Source organism: Entelurus aequoreus, linkage group LG14 (assembly GCF_033978785.1).
Source record: "Entelurus aequoreus isolate RoL-2023_Sb linkage group LG14, RoL_Eaeq_v1.1, whole genome shotgun sequence".
Classification (NCBI taxonomy): Eukaryota; Metazoa; Chordata; class Actinopteri; order Syngnathiformes; family Syngnathidae; genus Entelurus; species Entelurus aequoreus.
Genome location: NC_084744.1, coordinates 9,781,597 through 9,806,595, shown reverse-complemented (window position 1 = coordinate 9,806,595; position 24,999 = coordinate 9,781,597). Strand labels below are relative to the sequence as shown.

The window sequence follows — 24,999 nt, the reverse complement described above, 5'->3', positions numbered from 1 at the left end:
GTGGCCGCGCCCGGGAATCATTTTTGGTGATTTAACCCCCAATTCCAACCCTTGATGCTGAGTGCCAAGCAGGGAGGTAATGGCTCCCATGTTTATAGACTTTGGTATGACTCGGCCCGGGGTTTTGAACTCACAACCTACCGATCTCAGGGCGGACACTCTAACCACTAGAAAAGCTATTTTAGACTCAAGGGGCTCGTCAATCTTATCAGCAAGTAGGTGTCGCAACATCTCAGCGACTGAGATCTTCACCTGTCTATCATTTGCGATCTGTAAGAAAAGAACACATATCTTGTTATTTTTTTTAATGTATTCTAAGTCGTAAAATATGGCAAGTATGAGGTGGCTAACAATGTGGATAATAGAAGTACACTATCACGTCCATAAACATCCACCAATACTCCATTTACATGTCGTGACCTGAATATTAACAAGTATTAGTGATGTTATTATAAGTGCTAACTCTTTTATAGCGGAGCTAACTAGCTTATGCTGCTATATTGACATATTGAGCTGCTGCATCGCCTCTGAGCTGGTGAGAGTTAATTCTAGATTATAAACCATGTCTCTCACCTGGATAGTAAAAAGTTGTAGACATAAACCCACAAGTTGGTCAACTTTGACATTCAACTTAGACCCGGAGATGACTAGAAAGACACGGAAAGACGCTGGTTTGCGGCCACCATTTTTATTAAACCCTTTGTGGGGATTATGATGAATTGTTGATGTAAAGCGGGATATATAAACATCCAGTCAATCTTTATCCCAGTGAGAGAAGACATTGTACAGTAAGTGATTGTTTTATTATGTTTGTATATCTTGTTTAGCACTTAGCAATACTGCTACATGATACTCAGTGTTTGGCTAAAGCTACATTTGTTTAGCACACAGCTTTTAAAACTTGTAGATCATCCTGCTTATATTCAGGCTCAAAAATAGAAGTTTCTGGATCATCTATTGTCCCAAAGTACTCTTTGTTGTTTTGCATCAAGTCTGCCATGATTAGTAGTCTTGTTGTTGTTGAAGGAAAAGTGAACGCTGTGATGCGTCTGTGAAATTAATATGCTTTAAAATTGTCAAAATATGTAAATATTACATGTTATTAGGAATGTTACTAGATACTACATATATACTTACAGCGCGTGTATAATACTTTGATGGAGGTTTTTGGATATCTTTTAGAGCGTTTTATAGGCAGATCAGAGGGAATTGCACTCCCTACATTCTTAGCTGACTTTTGCTAGCATTTGTTTACGAATTACAAACCATAAAAAAAGAAAAACATATGTGTTCTTGTCTTGCTTCAAGTCTGCCATGATTAGTAGTCTTGTTGTTGAAGGAAAAGTGAACGCTGTGATGCGTCTGTGAAATTAATATGCTTTAAAATTGTCAAAATATGTAAATATTACATGTTATTAGGAATGTTACTAGATACTACATATATACTTACAGCGCGTATATAAAACCTTGATGGAGGTTTTTGGATATCTTTTAGAGCGTTTTATAGGCAGATTAGAGGGAATTGCACTCCCTACATTCTTAGCTGACTTTTGCTAGCATTTGTTTACAAGTTAGAAACCATAAAAAAAGAAAAACATATGTGTTCTTGTCTTGCATCAAGTCTGCCATGATTAGTAGTCCTGTTGTTGTTGAAGGAAAAGTGAACGTTGTGATGCGTCTGTGAAATTAATATGCTTTAAAATTGTCAAAATATGTAAATATTAAATGTTATTATGAATGTTACTAGATACTACATATATACTTACAGCGCGTATATAAAACCTTGATGGAGGTTTTTGGATATCTTTTAGAGCATTTTATAGGCAGATTAGAGGGAATTGGACTCCCTACATTCTTAGCTGACTTTTGCTAGCATTTGTTTACAAGTTAGAAACCATAAAAAAAGAAAAACATATGTGTTCTTGTCTTGCATCAAGTCTGCCATGATTAGTAGTCCTGTTGTTGTTGAAGGAAAAGTGAACGTTGTGATGCGTCTGTGAAGTTAATATGCTTAAAATTATCAAAATATGTAAATATTACATGTTATTAGGAATGTTACTAGATACTACATATATACTTACAGCACGTATATAAAACCTTGATGGAGGTTTTTGGATATCTTTTAGAGCATTTTATAGGCAGATTAGAGGGAATTGCACTCCCTACATTCTTAGCTGACTTTTGCTAGCATTTGTTTACAAGTTAGAAACCATAAAAAAAGAAAAACATACGTGTTCTTGTCTTGCATCAAGTCTGCCATGATTAGTAGTCCTGTTGTTGTTGAAGGAAAAGTGAACGTTGTGATGCGTCTGTGAAGTTAATATGCTTAAAATTATCAAAATATGTAAATATTACATGTTATTAGGAATGTTACTAGATACTACATATATACTTACAGCGCGTTTATAAAACCTTGATGGAGGTTTTTGGATATCTTTTAGAGCGTTTTATTGCCAGATTGGAGGGAATTGCACTCCCTACATTCTTAGCTGACTTTTGCTAGCATTTGTTTACGAGTTAAAACCATAAAAAAAAAAAAACATATGTGTTCTTGTCTTGCATCAAGTCTGCCATGATTAGTAGTCCTGTTGTTGTTGAAGGAAAAGTGAACGTTGTGATGCGTCTGTGAAGTTAATATGCTTAAAATGATCAAAATATCTAAATATTACATGTTATTATGAATGTTACTAGATACTATATATATACTTACAGCGCGTATATAAAACCTTGATGGAGGTTTTTGGATATCTTTTAGAGCATTTTATAGGCATATTGGAGGGAATTGCACTCCCTACATTCTTAGCTGACTTTTGCTAGCATTTGTTTACGAGTTAAAACCATAAAAAAAGAAAAACAAATGTGTTCTTGTCTTGCATCAAGTCTGCCATGATTAGTAGTCCTGTTGTTGTTGAAGGAAAAGTGAACGTTGTGATGCGTCTGTGAAGTTAATATGCTTAAAATGATCCAAATATGTAAATATTACATGTTATTAGGAATGTTACTAGATACTACATATATACTTACAGCGCGTGTATAATACATTGATGGAGGTTTTTGGATATCTTTTAGAGCCATTAGAGGGAATTGCACTCCCTACATTCTTAGCTGACTTTTGCTAGCATTTGTTTACGAATTACAAACCATAAAAAAAGAAAAACATAAGGATTGCAAATTTCCGAAGAAGTGCTATTCCCCTTTAAGTATTGGTATGATTGTTGCTCTTTTCGTCCTCATGTTGCGTCACTGGAACATAAAGTAATATTCTGACACTTTTCAAGACCAGCAACAAAAAAATAGATGGACAATTAGAAGAGAGAAGTCCTTCAAATTCCTCTCCATCACTCACCAGCGAGCCATCTCTCCATGCAATATTCAACACTGCTTGGTGAGCTACAATTGTGTATTTTACTCCGCGGGGAGCGCGTGTCATCCCAGTGTGTTACTTCTCCTTTCCTGAGTGACAGCCCCCCGGCTCACTGGAGCATAACAATGTAGTCGTAAATGGAAAACACCGGGCTGACACTCTGTCACAGGTACAGCTTCATAAGCAGCTCGCCCTTTTTACGGAAGACGCATGCAGGGAATTACAGGCTCCACACTAGGGTTGGCCCCCATGCCAATATTTTAGTACTGGTACAAAAATGTATTTTGATGCTTTTCGGTACATTACTAAATAAAGGGGACCACACAAAATGGCATTATTGGCTTTATTTTAACCAAAAATCTTACGGTACATTAAACATATGTTTATTATTGCAATCGAAGAACAATTTAGTCCTTCAATAAAATAGTGAACATACTCGACAACTTGTCTTTTAGTAGTAAGTAAACAAACAAAGGCTCCTATTTAGTCTGCTGACATATGCAGTAACATATTGTGTCATTTATACACCTATTACTTTGTCAACATTATGAGGGACAAGCTGTAAAAATGTATTATTAATCCACTTGTTCATTTACTGTTAATATCTGCTTATTTTCTGTTTCAACATGTTCTATCTACACTTCTGTTCAAATGTGATAATCACTTATTCTTCTCTTCTTTGATACTTTACATTAGTTTTGGATGATACCACACATTTAGTCCAATATCAAGTAGTTACAGTATCCTACATTGGTCAAAGTCCCAATGTGTCTAGGGATGTATTTCCTTAGTTTATAAACACATTATGAATGTTTTAAAAAAAAATTAAAAAAAAAATGGTGACGATAAAAAATATCGATGTAATCATAGTCGTATCAACTGAATACGCTATTGTACTTGGTATAATAACAGTGGATGTCAGGTGTAGATCCACCCATGGCATTTGTTTACAATCAGGAGCACTATCTTTTGTTAGCGGTGACGCCGGTGAGCTATTGTATCCTCCTACGTTGTGTAGTGAAGCATGTTTAGCTATTCCTTGTCCTGCAGGCATGATACTTGTAAGAAACATATTTTACTTGTCGCCCTGGAGACAAGGATTAGTGATTTAGAAGTAGTTAAAACACTGCCGACTGCGGATGGATGTTATCTGCTTCTTGAGGGCGTTTTAGTGTTATAACTTCACCTTTATCTTTAGTTTTAAACCAAAACACGTTCATTCTCCCTTTTCTGTCTGCACGCCTTGTCTGCTTGTAAGTACTCGGTGATTGTGCGTTGCCGAACATGCTCCTCTGCTCGTAAAACCAGCAATGTCATGAAGTGACGACGTGTCGTCATGCCTGTGAAAAAATGTAATAAAAAGAATGGGGAACCGGTACTTTTCAAACAGAGTATAGTACCATTTTTGATTCATTAGTACTGCGATACTATACTTTTCAGTGTTTCCCATAAACTGCCAAGATACCTGTGGTGGTGGGGGCGTGGCTATGGGCGTGGTCACCATGACATGATTGGGTAATTTGCATAATGTACTTCAATGATTTGGTTTTCTCTAAAAAGGCTCAAAAAATGTATACTTACTAATTAATAATAACAGTTTCGTTTTAAACGTCCGTCCATCCATCCATCCATTTTACAATATAATTACAACACTTTATGTACATATTTATATACAGATTTGAACAATAAGTTATTAACTGAAATATATTTATTAATTGTGGTTCTTACAAAAAATATATCTTATAAAGTATAAAAGCTAAAATGTCTCAAAGCTCTGCCCCTTTAATTAGTGCATACTAAATAATTTAACTTTAGCCTACTACTACAACCATATTATTTACCAGCAACATAAAGTGAAACAGAGGCAGAGGTGTCCTGCCACAGTCAGTAACAAATAAACAGAAAACAGTAGTGGTGGTAGATAGACACAGAGCTTCATCAAACATCTGATCCACTGAACAAAGAGCTCCAAAAATCTTGAACTTTAGACTGCCATCAGTTTTACTCCCTATACTTCTTAACCATGTGTTTCCTACTGCCTGCAGACTTTGCACCCTTTGTTATATACACCTGTTGTGTTTCTAATATAAATACATTTAATAGAGTCAAATACAAATAAGGCAACAATAGAAGTATCCTACACTTCTCTTTTGTAAAGTAAATCTGAACAGCTGATATGGGCATCTACATCAACTATATGATTTGCCTGAGAAGCTGGAGAGAACAAAAAAAAAAAAAAAAAAAAAATGTTTCAATTTTTTTATTTTTTTATTTTTTTATTTGTGGCGGACGTGATTCTTTCGTGGCGGGCCGCCACAAATAAATGAATGTGTGGGAAACCCTAATCCTAAAAACAAAACATCATATAAAGTTGATGACACTTAAACATAAGTTGCAGTCTGGCAATGTTAACTTTGTTTCCTTTGAACATTTTTCAAAGTAGAATCTCATGTTTACAGTTGTTTAAAAGTGAAAGATAGGGGAAATATCAGGGCTGTGAAAAATAACAAGTCAACTCATTTGATTACTCACAATACTTTGATCAATTCATATTTCTTGAATAAGGTAAATCGGGGAAAAAAAAAAAAAAAAATCTCCAGAAGAAACACGCCTAAACAACAATGCGCTGCTCTGTCAACATGCACACATACACAGAAGTCTCATGGGTGCCCTCACAAACAATCAGAAATCACAACAATTCTTTAACTTTGACAACCATATGGGTACATGAATAAACATTAAAACAAATATAAAACCACTTCCAGTACGTTACCATGGACAGAGGAGAGACTAGAAAGGAAGCGTTGTGGTACGAAGCCTGCATTGGTGATCTTTATTGATGATCTTTATGAGTTATCTTTTTGATGATCTTTATTGAGGATTTTATTGAATTAACTTTATTGATTAGCATTTTGATTATCTTTATTGGTTATCATATTGATTATCTTTATTGATGATTTTATTGAATGAACTTTATTGGTTATTCATTTGATGATCTTAATTGAGGATTTTATTGAATGAACTTTATTGATTATCATTTTGATTATCTTTATTGATGATTTTATTGATGATCTTTATTGGTTATCATTGTGATTATATTTATTGATGATTTTATTGATGATCTTTTTTGGTTATCATAGTGATTATATTTATTGATGATCTTTATTGGTTATCATTTTGATTATTTTTATTGATGATTCTATTGATGATCTTTATTGGTTATCAATTTGATGATCTTGATGATTTTATGGATGATCTTTATTGGTTATCATTTTGATGATCTTTATGGATGATCTTTATTGATTATCGTTATTGGTTATCATTTTGATGATCTTTATGAATTATATTTATAAATTATCTTTATTGGTTATCATTTTGATGATCTTTATTGATTATTTTATTGATTATCTTTATTGATTATCTTTATTGATTATCTTTATTAGTTATCATTTTGATGATCTTTATGGATAATTTTATCGTATTATCTTTATTGGTTGTCATTTTGATGATATTTATTGATGATTTTATTGAAATATCTTTATTGATGATCTTTATTGAAGATTGTATTGGATGAACTTTATTGATGATCAATTTGATTATCTTTATTGATTATTTTATTGATGATCTTTATTTATGATTTTATTGATGATCTTTGTTGGTTATCATTTTGATGATCTTTATGGAGGATTTTATTGATGATCCTTATTGGTTATCATTTTGATTATCTTTATTGATGATTTTTTTGGATGATATTTATTGATGATCTTTATTGGTTATCATTTTGATTATCTTCTTTGATGATTTTATTGGACGGTCTTTATTGATGATATTCATTGAATATGTTATTGGATTAACTTTGATGATCATTTTGATTATCTTTATTGATGATCATTTTGATTATCTTTATTGATTATTTTATTGATGATCTTTATTTATGATTTTATGGATGATCTTTGTTGGTTATCATTTTGATGATCTGTATTGATGATTTTATTAATGATTTTATGGATTATCTTTGTTGGTTATCATTTTGATGATCTTCATCAATGATTTTATTGATTATTATATTGATTATCCTTATTGGTTATCATTTTGATTATCTTTATTGATGATTTTATTGGATGATTTTTATTGATGATTTTTATTGGATGATCTTTATTGAATATTTTATTGGATGAACTTAAATGATTATCATTTTGATTATCTTTATTGATGATTTTATTGAATTATTTTTTATTGATTATCTTTATTGGTTATCATTTTGATGATATTTATTGATGATTTTATTGGATGATCTTTATTGATGATCTTTATTGAATATTTTATTGGATGCACTTTATTGATTATCATTTTTTTAATCATTTTGATTATCTTCATTGATGATCTTTATTGATGATTTTATTGGATGAACTTTATTGATTATCATTTTCATGATCTTTACTGATGATTGTATTGGATGATCTTTTTTTGTTATCATTTTGATTATCTTTATTGATGATCTTTATTGATGATTTTATTGGATGATCTTTATTGAGAGTTTTATTGGATGAACTTTATTCGTCATCATTTTGATGATCTATATTTGTTTTCATTTTGACGATATCTGTTTACAGGTTTTTCAAACCCCCAAATGTTGTGAGATTTTCAATTTGGGCTTTTCATAAGCTGTGAGCCACAATTATCAAAATGATCTCAAAAGAAAAATCTTGATGTGCATGTTGTGAGCCTCTGTTGGATATGAGCATTCACACCTAGTGAATATCAACGAACATTTGCACTTAATATTTGTAAGTTTCACCTGTATGATTCTTTCTGGCATTACTGGCTCAACATATCTAAATATCCTCAGATCTTTAACTCAGTCCTTCATGTCTTCATGCAGATGCACTGGACCGAGACTTCAAGACTGCATTGGCTGGATGGACAGGTACATGATGACTTCTCTATTGTTGTTCAAGTCAGAACAGGAGCACAATGATAAACGTGCACATTTCCAAAAGATGCTAAGAAACATTGGTCTGCCTTTGAAAACTAAAACATTATTGTGGAAGTTGCGTCCTCGCAGTCCCACAGGAGCCAAGCGTGCAGGTTTTAACAAGGTTTTAATAATAATGTTTTTAACAAAAGTTTTCTCTCCAGTAGAACGTGACTTTTCAGACACGTCCGTATCCTCTCTCTCTTCCTGCTCCCTGCCGCTTACTGTTAAAGACAACAGATGATTAGATGAACACGTACCGCCTGTGAAATCTAATCACCTGACAGCTGTGTCTCGCCGTCAGCACTGCCACGCCCCCGTCTGATGGTGCTCTTTCCTCAGCACCATGGACAGAGGCGGTGACCTTTGCTCCTGCAGGCAGCGCTGGCCCCATCTCCCTCCACAATTATCTGCTCACAAATGCTACCTGGTAGTTGTTTGAGTGCATTGCAACTCGTCCTGGATAAATGAACCAACCTCACTCTTTAATGCTTTAGTCACTCGCAGGATTCTCACAGGAATGAGGCAAAAATATAATCCAGATCCACAGTAGGTAATGTATTTATTTTCCGTGCAGCATCCGAGCTTGATTGATATTGTTTGTTAGATTCTTACCTACAGATCAGGGGTGTCCAAACTACGGCCCGCCAGCGTGTTCCGTTTGGCCCGTGAGACATCATGAGTTTAATCTGAATCTGCTCCGTTAGGGGCCTCTAACTTAATTTTAAATATCTGACAGTATAATTGCTGCAAGTTTGCCGCCACCTGGTTGACAATGTACATAAATGAGATTAATGACCGTGAATTTCAAGTTTAAGTGCCCACAGCACAGTATTTTATATATGACCCAATCCAAACAACCTTTCTCGCTCATGGTGCCAAATAACTAACACAATTTGTCAACACACATGTCGCACGTATCACAACCTGCTCACTGAACTTTGTGGATGTTATAAAACATGTCCAAGCACCACACATACTTCAAAATGACACCCATTTAAACCCACTGCAATGCATGATGGGACAAATGCAACAAAGACTCTCTCCACACTTATCCATGTTAGTTGCTTGATATTTCTGATTGATTACAAATATCTAAGGTGTAGGAGTCCAACTTTCACTTACCCTTAAAATCTATCTATATTAATCATATATATATATATATATATATATATATATATATATATATATATATATATATATATATATATATATATATATATATATATATATATATATATATATATATATATATATATTAGGGATGTCCGATAATACCAGACTACCGATATTATCGGCCGATAAATGCTTTTAAATGTAATATCGGAAATTATCGGTATCGGTTTCACAATTATCAGTATCGGTTTCAAAAAGTAAAATGTATGACTTTTTAAAACGCCGCTGTGTACACGGACGTAGGGAGAAATACAGAGCGCCAATAGACCTTAAAGGCACTGCCTTTGCGTGCCAGCCCAGTCACATAATATCTACGGCTTTTCACACACACAAGTGAATGCCATACATACTTGGTCAACAGCCATACAGGTCACACTGAGGGTGACCGTATAAACAACTTTAACACTGTCACAAATATGCGCTACACTGTGAACCCACACCAAACAAGAATGACAAACACATTTCGGGAGAACATCCGCACCGTAACACAACATAAACACAACAGAACAAATACCCAGAACCCCTTGCAGCACTAACTCTTCCGGGACGCTACAATATACACCCACCTCTATCCTCCAGGAACCCCCCCCCCCCCCAACACCACCCTCCTCATGCTCTCTCAGGGAGAGCATGTCCCAAATTCCAAGCTGCTGTTTTGAGGCATGTTAAAAAAAATAATGCACTTTGTGACTTCAATAATAAATATGGCAGTGCCATGTTGGCATTTTTTTCCATAACTTGAGTTGATTTATTTTGGAAAACCTTGTTACATTGTTTAATGCATCCAGCGGGGCATCACAACAAAATTAGACACAATAATGTGTTAATTCCACGACTGTATATATCGGTATCGGTTGATATCGGAATTGGTAATTAAGAGTTGGACAATATCGGAATATCGGATATCGGCAAAAAAGACATTATCGGACATTTTTTAATATATATATATATATATATATTAGAGATAAATGCTTTAAAATGTAATATCGGAAATCATTGGTATCGTTTTTTTTATTATGGGTATCATTTTTATTTATTTTTTTTAATTTTATTTTTTAAATTTTTTTATTAAATCAACATAAAAAACACAAGATACACTTACAATTAGTGCACCAACCCAAAAAACCTCCCTCCCCCATTTACACTCATTCACACAAAAGGGTTGTTTCTTTCTGTTATTAATATTCTGGTTCCTACATTATATATCAATATATATCGATACAGTCGGTAAGCACACACGATTGTGCGTGCTGCTGGTCCACTATTAGTACTAACCTTTAACAGTTAAGTTTACTCATTTTCATTAGTTACTAGTTTCTATGTAAATGTTTTTATATTGTTTTACTTTCTTTTATATTCAAGAAAATGTTTTTAATTTATTTATCTTATTTTATTTTATTCATTTTTTAAAAAAAGGACCTTATCTTCACCATACCTGGTTGTCCAAATTAGGCATAATAATGTATTAATTCCACAACTGTATATATCGGTATCGGTTGATATCGGTATCGGTAATTAAGAGTTGGACAATATCGGAATATCGGATATCGGCAAAAAAGCCATTATCGGACATCATATATATATATATATATATATATATATATATATATATATATATATATATATATATATATATATATATATATATATATATATATATATATATATATATATATATAATATTAATAATAATAATATGTATATATAAATGTACACACATAGGATATACAGTATATGTGTATATAAATATATTGTTACTTTACATACAGTCGACTTTTGGTCCCCAGTCACATTTTTTATAGCCCAGTACGGCCCCCAATTCAAAAAGTTTGGACACCCTGCTATAAATAGGCAGCCAGTTTCCAAGGCAAGTAGATAAGTCCAGGACACATCTCGGGTTTAAAGAATAGAAACATCTCCACTCTTCTGCTCAGCGTGAGACAGTGCCTGTTGGGGAAAAAGAAGGAGCAGAATGTCGCTCAGTTGACCCGGGGAGAGGATCGGTTCTTATCAGATCTCCGATAGCAGAGCTGTGATCCAGTAGAAGTCCATCTCAGTTTGGGCGCCACATATCTCGCGCATCTGCTGCCTGGTAGCAGTATCGCCTTTTGAGCATGATTTGATATGGCTTATCAGGCATTCATGATTCCAACAGGCCGAGGATCCGACGGAAAGACTGCATGCAAGTTTGATTAAGCTGCCACTCAATAGTCACGCCCGTCTAATTGATTGTTCTCATCCTGCGTGGTTCTGTAGTCATGCATTCCTGACGTTTTGTTTCGCAATATTATGCAAAACCAACTTGTCTTACCTTCTGGTACCTGCTGATGTGTATTTGGGATCTGCATAAGTCCTGAAACTTGCACGTGTCTGCCATTGTAGTCCGCGCCATAGTCGATAAGCTTCTTCTTTTTTTCTATCTTCTTGTTATGGGACGTTCATCCTCTGCTGTTGCCATTTCTAATACAAACCCCGTTTCCATATGAGTTGGGAAATTGTGTACGTGTAAATATAAACGGAATACAATGATTTGCAAATCCATTTTAACCAATATTTAGCTGAATGCACTACAAAGACAAGATATTTGATGTTCAAACTCATTAACTTTATTTTTTTTTGCAAATAATAATTAACTTAGAATTTCGTGGCTGCAACACGTGCCAAAGTAGTTGGGAAAGGGCATGTTCACCACTGTGTTACATGGCCTTTCCTTTTAACAACACTCAGTAAACGTTTGGGAACTGAGGAGACACATTTTTGAAGCTTCTCAGGTGGAATTCTTTCCCATTCTTGCTTGATGTACAGCTTAAGTTGTTCAACAGTCCGGGGGTCTCCGTTGTGGTATTTTAGGCTTCATAATGCGCCACACATTTCCAATGGGAGACAGGTCTGGACTACAGGCAGGCCAGTCTAGTACCCGCACTCTTTTACTATGAAGCCACGTTGATGTAACACGTGGCTTGGCATTGTCTTGCTGAAATAAGCAGGGGCGTCCATGGTAACGTTGCTTGGATGGCAACATATATGGCTCCAAAACCTTTATGTGCCTTTCAGCATTAATGGCGCCTTCACAGATGTGTAAGTTACCCATGTCTTGGGCACTAATACACCCCCATACCATCACACATGCTGGCTTTTACACTTTGCGCCTATAACAATCCGGATGGTTCTTTTCCTCTTTGGTCCGGAGGACACGACGTCCACAGTTTCCAAAAACAATTTGAAATGTGGACTCGTCAGACCACAGAACCCTTTTCCACTTTGTATCAGTCCATCTTAGATGAGCTCAGGCCCAGCGAAGCCGACGGCGTTTCTGGGTGTTGTTGATAAACGGTTTTCGCCTTGCATAGGAGAGTTTTAACTTGCACTTACAGATGTAGCGACCAACTGTAGTTACTGACAGTGGGTTTCTGAAGTGTTTCTGAGCCCATGTGGTGATATCCTTTACACACTGATGTGGCTTGTTGATGCAGTACAGCCTGAGGGATCGAAGGTCACGGGCTTAGCTGCTTACGTGCAGTGATTTCTCCAGATTCTCTGAACCCTTTTGATGATATTACGGACCGTAGATGGTGAAATCCCTAAATTCCTTGCAATAGCTGGTTGAGAAAGGTTTTTCTTAAACTGTTCAACAATTTGCTCACACGTTTGTTGACAAAGTGGTGACCCTCGCCCCATCCTTGTTTGTGAATGACTGAGCATTTCATGGAATCTACTTTTATACCCAATCATGGCACCCACCTGTTCCCAATTTGCCTGTTCACCTGTGGGATGTTCCAAATAAGTGTTTGATGAGCATTCCTCAACTTTATCAGTTTTTATTGCCACCTTTCCCAACTTCTTTGTCACGTGTTGCTGGCATCAAATGCTAAAGTTAATGATTATTTGCCAAAAAAAAAATGTTTATCAGTTTGAACATCAAATATGTTGTCTTTGTAGCATATTCAACTGAATATGGGTTGAAAATGATTTGCAAATCATTGTATTCCGTTTATATTTACATCTAACACAATTTCCCAACTCATATGGAAACGCGGTTTGTATAAAGTAGTGCGCTAAAATCAGCAATTGTAGTGAGTTTACATAATTCCCCCACAGACCTTTAGTTATTAGAGAGTTCCGGTCGGATGGTTTTTCAGGGGAGTGTTAAGGGACACACTCCGGCGTTGTTGATGCTCCTCCGTTATTGATTGAAGTAAAGTCTGAATGTCATTAAAACAGTTAGATCCATCTCTTGACACTTCTTCCACTCCCACCCTTGCACGCTACACCCCTTCAACAAAGATGACGGGGAGAAGACGCTGTCGAAGTGGAGGCACGTATAAGACCGCCCACAAAACAGCCGATCCTGTCAGATTGTCAGAAAGTGACTCTAAAATGATCATAATCTATGCAACATTTTGACCAAAGAACCACCATTACATGTTATGTAGACCACAAGGAAGTGTTTTACATGTAGAAAAAATATCATACAAACCAGGTTTCCATATGAGTTGGGAAATTGTGTTAGATGTAAATATAAACGGAATACAATGATTTGCAAATCATTTTCAACCCATATTCAGTTGAATATGCTACAAAGACAACATATTTGATGTTCAAACTGATAAACATTTTTTTTTTGGCAAATAATCATTAACTTTAGAATTTGATGCCAGCAACACGTGACAAAGAAGTTGGGAAATGTGGCAATAAATACTGATAAAGTTGTGGAATGCTCATCAAACACTTATTTGGAACATCCCACAGGTGTGCAGGCAAATTGGGAACAGGTGGGTGCCATGATTGGGTATAAAAGTAGATTCCATGAAATGCTCAGTCATTCACAAACAAGGATGGGGCGAGGGTCACCACTTTGTCAACAAATGCGTGAGCAAATTGTTGAACAGTTGAAGAAAAAACTTTCTCAACCAGCTATTGCAAGGAATTTAGGGATTTCACCATCTACGGTCCGTAATATCATCAAAGGGTTCAGAGAATCTGGAGAAATCACTGCACGTAAGCAGCTAAGCCCGTGACCTTCGATCCCTCAGGCTGTACTGCATCAACAAGCCACATCAGTGTGTAAAGGATATCACCACATGGGCTCAGGAACACTTCAGAAACCCACTGTCAGTTGGTCGCTACATCTGTAAGTGTAAGTTAAAACTCTCCTATGCAAGGCGAAAACCGTTTATCAACAACACCCAGAAACGCTGTCGGCTTCGCTGGGCCTGAGCTCATCTAAGATGGACTGATACAAAGTGGAAAAGTGTTTTGTGGTCTGACAAGTCCACATTTCAAATTGTTTTTGGAAACTGTGGACATCGTGTCCTCCGGACCAAAGAGGAAAAGAACCATCCGGATTGTTCTAGGCGCAAAGTGTAAAAGCCAGCATTTGTGATGGTATGGGGGTGTATTAGTGCCCAAGACATGGGTAACTTACACATCTGTGAAGGCGCCATTAATGCTGAAAGGTACACACAGGTTTTGGAGCAACATATGTTGCCATCCAAGCAACGTTACCATGGACGCCCCTGCTTATTTCAGCAAGACAATGCCAAGCCACGGGTTACATTAACGTGGCTTCATAGTAAGAGTGCAGGTACTAGACTGGCCTGCCTGTAGTCCAGACCTGTCTCCCTTTGAAAATGTGTGGCGCATTACGAAGCCTAAAATAGCACAAGGGAGACCCCTGGACTGTTGAACAACTAAAGCTGTACATCAAGCAAGAATGGGAAAGAATTCCACCTGAGAAGCTTCAAAAATGTGTCTCCTCAGTTCCCAAATGTTTACTGAGTGTTGTTAAAAGGAAAGGCCATGTAACACAGTGGTGAACATGCCCTTTCCCAACTACTTTGGCACGTGCTGCAGCCATGAAATTCTAAGTTAATTATTATTTGCAAAAAAAAAATAAAGTTTATGAGTTTGAACATCAAATATCTTGTCTTTGTAGTGCATTCAACTGAATATGGGTTGAAAAGGATTTGCAAATCATTGTATTCCGTTTATATTTACATCTAACACAATTTCCCAACTCATATGGAAACGGAAACATGTATGTAGATATATGTGTGTATATATACTGTGTATATATATATATATATATATATATATATATATATATATATATATTTTTTTTTTTTTTTTTTTATATACATATACACATATGTATGTGTGGGAAAAAAATCACAAGACTATTTCATCTCTACAGGCCTGTTTCATGAGGGTTTCCTCAATCGTCAGGAGATTTTAATGGAAGCATTCACATACCATGGTTTATATAGGGCACAGAGCGGGTGGGTACAGGCAGGCATAGGGGCGTGGTGATTGACTCATGTGTTACCTAGGAGGTGTTTCCTTCTCTGACGGCATGCTGATACAATTTCGCTGCGCTTGTTGAGGGATGACAAGTCTGGACTGTATATAATAAACAGTTTGTCTTTTAAGCATAGGTTGCATCTTTTATTACCACTGTTGTAAGGTGTGCTGGATGCAAGAATTTGCCATGTTATCGAATTATCAACATTATTGTCTTTGAGATTCCAAATGTGTTTACTGAGTTCTGTAGTGTTCCGCAAGGTTTTGCTTCTGAAAGAAGCCTTGTGATTGTTCCATCTGGTTTTGAATGCTCCCTCAGTTAATCCTACATATGTGTCGGATGTGTTAATGTCCTTGCGTGTTACCTTTGCTTGGTAAACGACTGATGGTTGTAAGCACCCCCCGTTGAGAGGGCAATCAGGTTTCTTGCGGCAGTTACAGCCTTTGTCGGTTTTGGAGTCGTTCTGCCTGGTAGTGGACGGTTCCTTTTCAATTGCTTTATTGTGGTTTGAAATGATTTGTCGTATGTTGTTCATGCAGCTGTAGCTCAATTTAATGTTGTTCTTGTTGAATACTTTTCTTAGGGTGTTGCCTTTGGGGACGTGTTTGTCGATCAGGGTGAGGAATTTGTGGCCAATATTAGTTGAGACGTTTTTGCTGTATGGGGGGTTGTACCAGATAATGTTTCGTTTTCTGCTCCTTTTTGGTTGGTTTCCTGGCGTGGGTTCGTAGGTGAGGGTGAAGTTGTATCCGCTTTCATCAAGTGCTTTTTGGTTTGGGGGGGTGGCTTTGTCGAATTCAGCTTTGCTAGATGACAGCATCGATAGTCTTTTATTAATACCGGTAGGTATTCTTTTCGTGGTGGTGGGTGGGTGGTTGCTGTCATGGTGTACGTATTGGAGTGTTACGTTGGGTTTCGTGAATGGTTGGTAGCTGTTATTCCTCAGGTTGAAAGTGACGTCGAGGAAGTTGACGGTTTGCTTGTTGGCTTCAATCGTGATCCGTAGGCCGTTCTCTTTGAAGATTTGGCATATACGCTTCTTGGTATTCTCGCTGCTCCTTGGCGAGGCGCGACACACTGCCAGTCCGTCATCACGGTAAATACCAACGTTCAGGTTGAGGCTAGCGAGCTGGGAGAGGAGGAAACTCCCAACAAGTTCGCACGTTTCTGCTCCGTCAAAACTCTCCATGGTGACGTCGAATGTTGAATTGTTCTTTTTTTGCCATGGTGTACCGTTGCGGAAGAGTATGGAGTTCTTTGCATGGATGATGATGTTTCTTTCGTTGCCTGTGATTGAGTCGTAGTCCGAGGCAAAGTCTAGTGCTTTGGTCAGTAGGTCTTGCGTGATGGAAGGGTAAAATTATTCGACATCGAAGGAGATGAAGTTGTGCTGTTGTTTGTCTTGGATGTTGCTGAACCATTTGATTACTGCTGCTGTATTTCTCCATTGGTTGAGTGGTGTTTTGTCCGTAATTTTTGTGTTGATTCTGTCCAGGATTATTTTGCTGATTTTTCCTATTTCGGATTTAGTTGGGTTTATTAGTCGGCATGATGGGTTATTTGCGAAGTTGGGTTTGTGGTCCTTCAATGTGATGAAGGCTTCCTTGTTGGCTGTAGCGTCCACCCTGTCCTCGATGTCCAGTCCGGCCGCAATCCGTTTGTTTTCCAGGTGGATGCTCTGTAAAGTGTTGGGTTGTGCTTTTTTGTATGATTTGGTGATGCTTCTGTCCAGTAAAGTGTTATGTTCTTGTATGTTCATTCTGTAGAAATTTGTGGTTTTATCGGCGGCTATGATGAGGTTGCTTACTTTCTTGATGCGCTCCGTGTCATTTTTCAGCTTGGTGAGGAGTGGGTTGCAAACTGGCTTGAATTTGACTGATTGTATCATTTTGAGCATGTCGTTTTCAAAATCCTTTAGTTCCTCAACTGTGGGTGGGTTCTTGGTGGATTTGAATCCGTAAGTTTTCTTTTGTGTTCCTTCTGTTTCAGGGTGGAGGAAAAAGTGTGCTTTCCATCGCATCCTTCTTAGGAAGTGTTCCGTCTTTTCTATGAGCCTTAGCTTGTAGTCATTCTGCGCGGGTATGGGATTGTCCTTCGTGGAGTAGTCGATGTTGAATTTTTCCATTTCCATTTATATATATATATATAGTACAGGCCAACAGTTTGAACACACCTTCTCATTCAATGTGTTTTCTTTAAGGCATCACAACTATGAATGAACACACGTGGAGTTATGTACTTAACACAAAAAGGCGAAATAACTGAAAACATGTTTTATATTCTATCCATCCATCCATTTTTCTACCGCTTGTCCCTTTTCGGGGCCGCGGGGGGTGCAGGAGCCTATATCAACTGCATTCGGTCGGCGGTAGGCGGGGTACACCCTGGACAAGTCACCACCTAATCGCAGGGCCAACACAGATAGACAACATTCACACTCACATTCACACACTAGGGACTATTTAGTGTTGCCAATTAACCTATCCCCAGGTGCATGTCTTTGGAAGTGTTTTATATTCTAGTTTCTTCAAAATAGCCACCCTTTGCGCTGATTACTGTTTTGCACACTCTTGGCATTCTCTCGATGAGCTTCAAGAGGTAGTCACCTGAAAGGGTTTTCTCTTCAAAGGTGTCATAGTTTTGATGCCTTCAGTGACAATCTACAATGTAAATAGTCATAAAAAATACCATATATATATATATATATATATATATATATATATATATATATATATATATATATATATATATATATATATATATATATATATATATATATATGTTACTCGATCACGTAGGATGTCATCTCCGCCATGACCTGAACATTTTCTGTTTGTGAGTCACTGGTCCAAAACACTAAAAAAAAACCTCCTGTTGTCGTTTCCCTCCATAATTGAACGGTGTGGTTTCATCATCCCTTCTAATGAATTGCACCATCTCCCCTCCACCTTCTCTGTCCTCAGAACCCCTTTAATCGCGGCAGGTGTGATCGGTGGTCTCTTCATGGTGGTCATCGTTGTGTTGAGCGTGGCCGTGTCGCTGCGGCGGAAGAACATCAAGAAGAAAAGGGCCCTCCGTCGCTTCCTGGAGACAGAGGTGAGGACGCTACTTTGTGGAAAATATCCCACTCTCAGACATGTTTCAGCAGTGTTTTCCCATGAATGTTAGTGCTTAAAAAAGGTTACTATTCAAGCATATGCAGAATTCTACACACAAAACCCAATAATGACAATGCCAAAAAAAAAAGTTCTAAATTTTTTTTGCTAATGTGTTAAAAAAATAACTAAAATGTGTATTTAAAAATAACATGTACATTTCCTTTACGACATTTTTAAATAGATGTATTACATTTAATGTAGTTACATTAAATCAGACCAATGTATGAATTACATATTGTTTATTTAAACCATTATAGTACTAATTCCTTGTACAAATAAATGACATGCATCCATGTAAAACAATTTTAAAAAAGTATTCTGACGATAAAATTGCATTTGTGTACAAACATTGGGGTCTTGTCTTAAGCTAATTTTAATTATACAAGCACATTATCACCTGTGAATAATCATGAACAAATTTTATAATTTTACAGCCCTAAAAAATATTAATGCTAATCAGTAGCATGTCTATGTACATTATCATTGAGCTAGCTTAAAAAGTGTAGCCTTACTTTCGAGTGCTTTCTATCAGTCATGGTTGCTTTATTGGTATAGCAAATTGCAATATTACTTACAGGCAGTCCGCTATCAAGAGGCCTGTTTTCCCGCCGAGTGCTTGTGCCGGACGTGATCAACTATGTTTTGAGTGATTTTGCAAGTACGCACGAATCTCGGTTTGTCCTAGGAGTGTTGCCGTGGCCAGGAAGTAGTCTTTGCCATTAAGTCGGCTGTGCCAGTCTTTTGTTGAGCCCTAAAAAATGTTTATACTGTAAGTATTGTACTTATTTGAACACACCAGCTGTTTAATTGTAGTGTGCAACTCAGTTGTAGTTGTCATGAACAAATTTGGACATGTTGAAATGTTCATGTAAAATTACAAAGTAAGTAGGCTAAGCTATCTCTTTTATCAGTCATATTTGCTTTGTTGGCTAAACATTAAAAGAAAAATAATAATACAAATATAATTTTTTTTCGGTACAAAAAATAATTGCGATTCTACATAGCCCCTAAAGGGACATGGGGGAATTTTTATTTATTATTATTATTATTATTATAATATATTTTTTTAGATATTTATCTCGTGCGCACAAGAAACTATCTTGTGCGCAAACAAAAGTTTCTCGTGTCTACGAGAAACTATCTTGTGCGCAATATATATATATGTAATGCTAAAAAGGGTATTCTAGTAGAATGTGCCGAGATAAGATGTGTCAATATCAAAATATTACTTGAAATCAATTTTTGGCAGCAACAAAGTGGCCATTTGGGTAGACATTTGTTCTAAAAAGGGTATTTCAACAAGTAAACAGTACAGTAGGTACTTCATTTTGATATATGTAGTGCTCACAAGGGTATTCTAGTCAAATACACGTGTGTAAATATGGGATGTGTAAATATCAAAATATTACGTCGAATCACTTTTTGTCAGACAATATTACATTTAATGACAATTTTACATAAATTAATACATCCAAACACGTTGTACATATTTATTATGTGCAAGAAGAAATAACAGTTACAATTGTGTGTATCTTCCAAACAAGAAATAGGTTTTATCACATCAACGTCGGACTAACAGTCCTTTAAATCTCATTAATCCCAAAGAAGAGGCAAACTGTCCTTTTCCGGACAAAAATGCAGGTTCCGCAAAGGAAATACTTTTTTGGGAGGCATTCACATTTTGCCACAACACACATGGATGAAAGTCCTAGTTGGAAATACAGCCAAATTAAAGGCCTACTGAAAGCCACTACTACCGACCACGCAGTCTGATAGTTTATATATCAATGATGAAATCTTAACATTGCAACACATGCCAATACGGCCGGGTTAACTTATAAAGTGCAATTTTAAATTTCCCGCTAAACTTCCGGTTGAAAACGTCTATGTATGATGACGTATGCGCGTGACGTCAATGGTTAAACGGAAGTATTCGGACACCATTGAATCCAATACAAAAAAGCTCTGTTTTCATCTCAAAATTCCACAGTATTCTGGACATCTGTGTTGGTGAATCTTTTGCAATTTGTTTAATGAACAATGAAGACTGCAAAGAAGAAAGCTGTAGGTGGGATCGGTGTATTAGCGGCTGGCTGTAGCAAAATAACCAGGAGGACTCTGACTTGGATAGCAGACGCGCTATCCGACGCTAGCCGCCGACCGCACGGATGATCGGGTGAAGTCCTTCGTCCTTCCGTCGATCACTGGAACGCAGGTGAGCACGGGTGTTGATGAGCAGATGAGGGCTGGCTGGCGTAGGTGGATAGCTAATGTTTTTAGTATAGCTCTGTGAGGTCCCGTTGCTAAGTTAGCTTCAATGGCGTCGTTAGCAACAGCATTGTTAAGCTTCGCCAAGCTGGAAAGCATTAACCATGTATTTACAGGTCCATGGTTTAATAGTATTGTTGATTTTCTGTCTATCCTTCCAGTCAGGGGTTTATTTCTTTTGTTTCTATTTGCATTTGAGCACGATGCTATCACGTTAGCTCCGTAGCTAAAGTGTTTCGCCGATGTATTGTCGTGGAGATAAAAGTCACTGTGAATGTCCATTTCGCGTTCTCGACTCTCATTTTCAAGAGGATATAGTATCCGAGGTGGTTTAAAATACAAATCCGTGATCCACAATAGAAAAAGGAGAAAGTGTGGAATCCAATGAACCCTTGTACCTAAGGCACGGTCAGAGAGAAAAAAGATACGTCCTGCACTGCAATCTAGTCCTTCACTCTCACGTTCCTCATCCACAAATCTTTCAACCTCGCTCCAATTAATGGGGTAATCGTCGCTTTCTCCGTCCGAATCTCTCTCGCTCCATTGTAAACAACGGGGAAATGTGAGCAGCCCTTCCACCTGTGACGTCACGCTACTTCCGGTACAGGCAAGGCTTTTTTTTTTTATCAGCGACCAAAAGGTGCAAACTTTATCGTCGTTGTTCTCTACTAAATCCTTTCAGCAAAAATATGGCAATATCGCGAAATTATCAAGTATGACACATAGAATGGATCTGCTATCCACGTTTAAATAATAACATTTCATTTCAGTAGGCCTTTAAGTCCTGAACTGGTATTTTCACACACCTAAAACCATCCGCACGCATCCAATGCTTTCTCGTGCGCACGAGAAACTTTTGTGTGCGCACGAGATACATATCTAAAAAATATATATATATTCCCCAATGACCCTTTACGATTCATTCGAAAATCTTTTTATTTTTATTTTTCCCGCACCCCTACTTTCTTGTGTTTGCACGTGTGTGTACAATAGTTTGAACCTTCTGTCGGGTGTATTGCAAACTCCATGGTGGGGAAGTTTTCTGAAAGGTTCGGGTGTTGGATTTCAACTTTCTGTCAGAAAAGAGTAGTGTACCTCATCATTAGTGTAGGAGTGAGTGCTTCTCATACAATATTCTACATTACCCACAGAAAGTCTAAGTGTAAGTGTGACATGGAGAGGGAGCATTAAACACATCACCTGAGAACTGAGGGCTTGTTGGCCCTATTATGGTTCTCACTGAGATCCTCCTGAGTCATTTCACTCAGTTATTAGACAAAAAAAACGGTGCATGGTCTCCAGCCATGGCTTACTGAATGTCCTGGAGTGGTGGAGATTGATGGGAGAGTGGATGATAGCAGACGTGGACAAAGGGAAGCAGGTGGGTGCGGGAGGAGACGTGTGGAGCGCAGGCAGGGAGCTGAACTAGCAGAATGTGGAGGAGGAACGCAGACAGGCATGTCATGATTTGGGGGTTTAGGGATAAAAACGAGGAGATTCCGAGTCGCCACAGTGGTGTAAATGTAGGGTGTGTCATCGTTTAGTGAGATGCAGCACAATAACACGAGTGAAACACCCGCCTGGTGGAACTATTCCATCACAGAAGTGACAAAAGTACAAACTCCAGTGATTGCCTTGGAACCAGAAGGTGAACTCAGTGTTTCCCCCAGAAAATGTGTTCGTTAAGGAGGTGACTCTCCAAGGGGAGGGGACCGGGTAAGTTGGTGTAACTCGGCCTGTCGCCATCACGTCTCCACCTGGTCGCTGCCACCACAGCCTGGGTGGGCAATAGACTACAGACTGCGGTGAAGTAGGCCGGCTTCGTCGCGTGAAGAAGCCTACAACTTTTGGTTGTGTTTTCCGCTCCATTTGCTGAATGGCGATATACGATATATATCTTAATATTTTTTCCGTAAAGTAAAAACAAAACAGTCCTAGTTACCTGAGATACTAAGTACGTCATTACTATGACTTAGTAATTTACTAAGTCAAAATAATGGCTGACTAAGTCAAATTAATGACTTACTGTAAGTAAGCATTTGCAATAAGCGTTTAAAAAAAAGAGTTAAAAGTGGGGAGACATGTTCAACTCATCATGCTTAATTTATTACAGCATTTTGGAAGCCTGTAGTTGATTTTTATTATGTAAATGTTATATTTTATATCAACATGTGATAGCAGGGACCCTGCCATTCAAAACTAAGCTGCTACATTACTAATGATTAATGTAACTATAGCTGAAAAAAATAGTACAATAGCGGCCGCCTTTACAACAAAGCGCTGCGGGAAACCCTGCAACTTATCTGGCGGTACAGACGCTCAGTCAACAAGTCATGAGAGATGACGATTGCACGAAAGTGAGCTTTGTGTCTTCATGCCACAGCCGACTGACCTTTGAGGAACTAATCTTCTCTCTCAGCGCCCCGTCACTCGGCGTCCGAGTTAAGGTTGAGGGCGTCGTTACTGTTAACCAGGTTTCGCTGCTTTTTCCCACTTGTAAGTACTTTTCGGACTATAAGGCGCACTTAAAGGCCTACTGAAAGCCACTACTACCGACCACGCAGTCTGATAGTTTATATATCAATGATGAAATCTTAACATTGCAACACATGCCAATACGGCCGGGTTAACTTATAAAGTGACATTTTAAATTTCCCGCGAAACTTCCGGTTGAAAACGTCTATGTATGATGACGTATGCGCGTGACGTCAATGGTTGAAACGGAAGTATTCGGACACCATTGTATCCAATACAAAAAGCTCTGTTTTCATTGCAAAATTCCACAGTATTCTGGACATCTGTGTTGGTGAATCTTTTGCAATTTGTTTAATGAACAATGGAGACTGCAAAGAAGAAAGTTGTAGGTGGGATCGGTGTATTAGCGACTGGCTGCAGCAACACAACCAGGAGGATTTTGACTTGGATAGCAGACGCGCTATCCGACGCTAGCCGCCGACCGCATCGATGATCGGGTGAAGTCCTTCGTCGCTGCGTCGATCGCTGGAACGCAGGTGAGCACGGGTGTTGATGAGCAGATGAGGGCTGGCTGGCGTAGGTGGATAGCTAATGTTTTTAGCATAGCTCTGTGAGGTCCCGTAGCTAAGTTAGCTTTAATGGCGTCGTTAGCAACAGCATTGTTAAGCTCCGCCAGGCTGGAAAGCATTAACCGTGTAGTTACAGGTCCATAATGTAATAGTATTGTTGATTTTCTGTCTATCCTTCCAGTCAAGGGTTTATTTATGTTGTTTCTATCTGCAGTTAAGCCCGATGCTATCACGTTAGCTCCGTAGCTAAAGTGCGTCACCGATGTATTGTCGTGGAGATAAAAGTCACTGTGAATGTCCAATCCGCGTTCTCGACTCTCATTTTCAAGAGGATATAGTATCCGAGGTGGTTTGAAATACAAATCCGTGATCCACAATAGAAAAAGGAGAGAGTGTGGAATCCAATGAGCCAGCTTGTACCTAAGTTACGGTCAGAGCGAAAAAATATACGTCCTGCACTTTACTCTAGTCCTTCACTCTCACGTTCCTCATCCACGAATCTTTCATCCTCGCTCAAATTCATGGGGTAATCGTCGCTTTCTCGGTCCGAATCGCTCTCGCTGCTGGTGTAAACAATGGGGAAATGTGAGGAGCCTTTCAACCTGTGACGTCACGCTACTTCCGGTACAGGCAAGCCTTTTTTTTATCAGCGACTAAAAGTTGCGAACTTTATCGTCGATGTTCTCTACTAAATCCTTTCAGCAAAAATATGG

The 24,999-nt window shown here is 37.7% G+C and overlaps 1 protein-coding gene across 1 annotated transcript in view; it reads left to right on the top strand.

The window, feature by feature from the left end:
- Nucleotides 1-24,999, top strand: part of erbb4b (erb-b2 receptor tyrosine kinase 4b) — a 1,077,295-nt gene that overhangs the window by 881,535 nt on the left and 170,761 nt on the right. The window contains exons 16-17 of the mRNA XM_062068882.1: nt 8,247-8,291; nt 18,780-18,912. Coding sequence (XP_061924866.1) covers nt 8,247-8,291; nt 18,780-18,912 — 178 coding nt within the window. The remainder of the gene's footprint in view (nt 1-8,246; nt 8,292-18,779; nt 18,913-24,999) is intronic.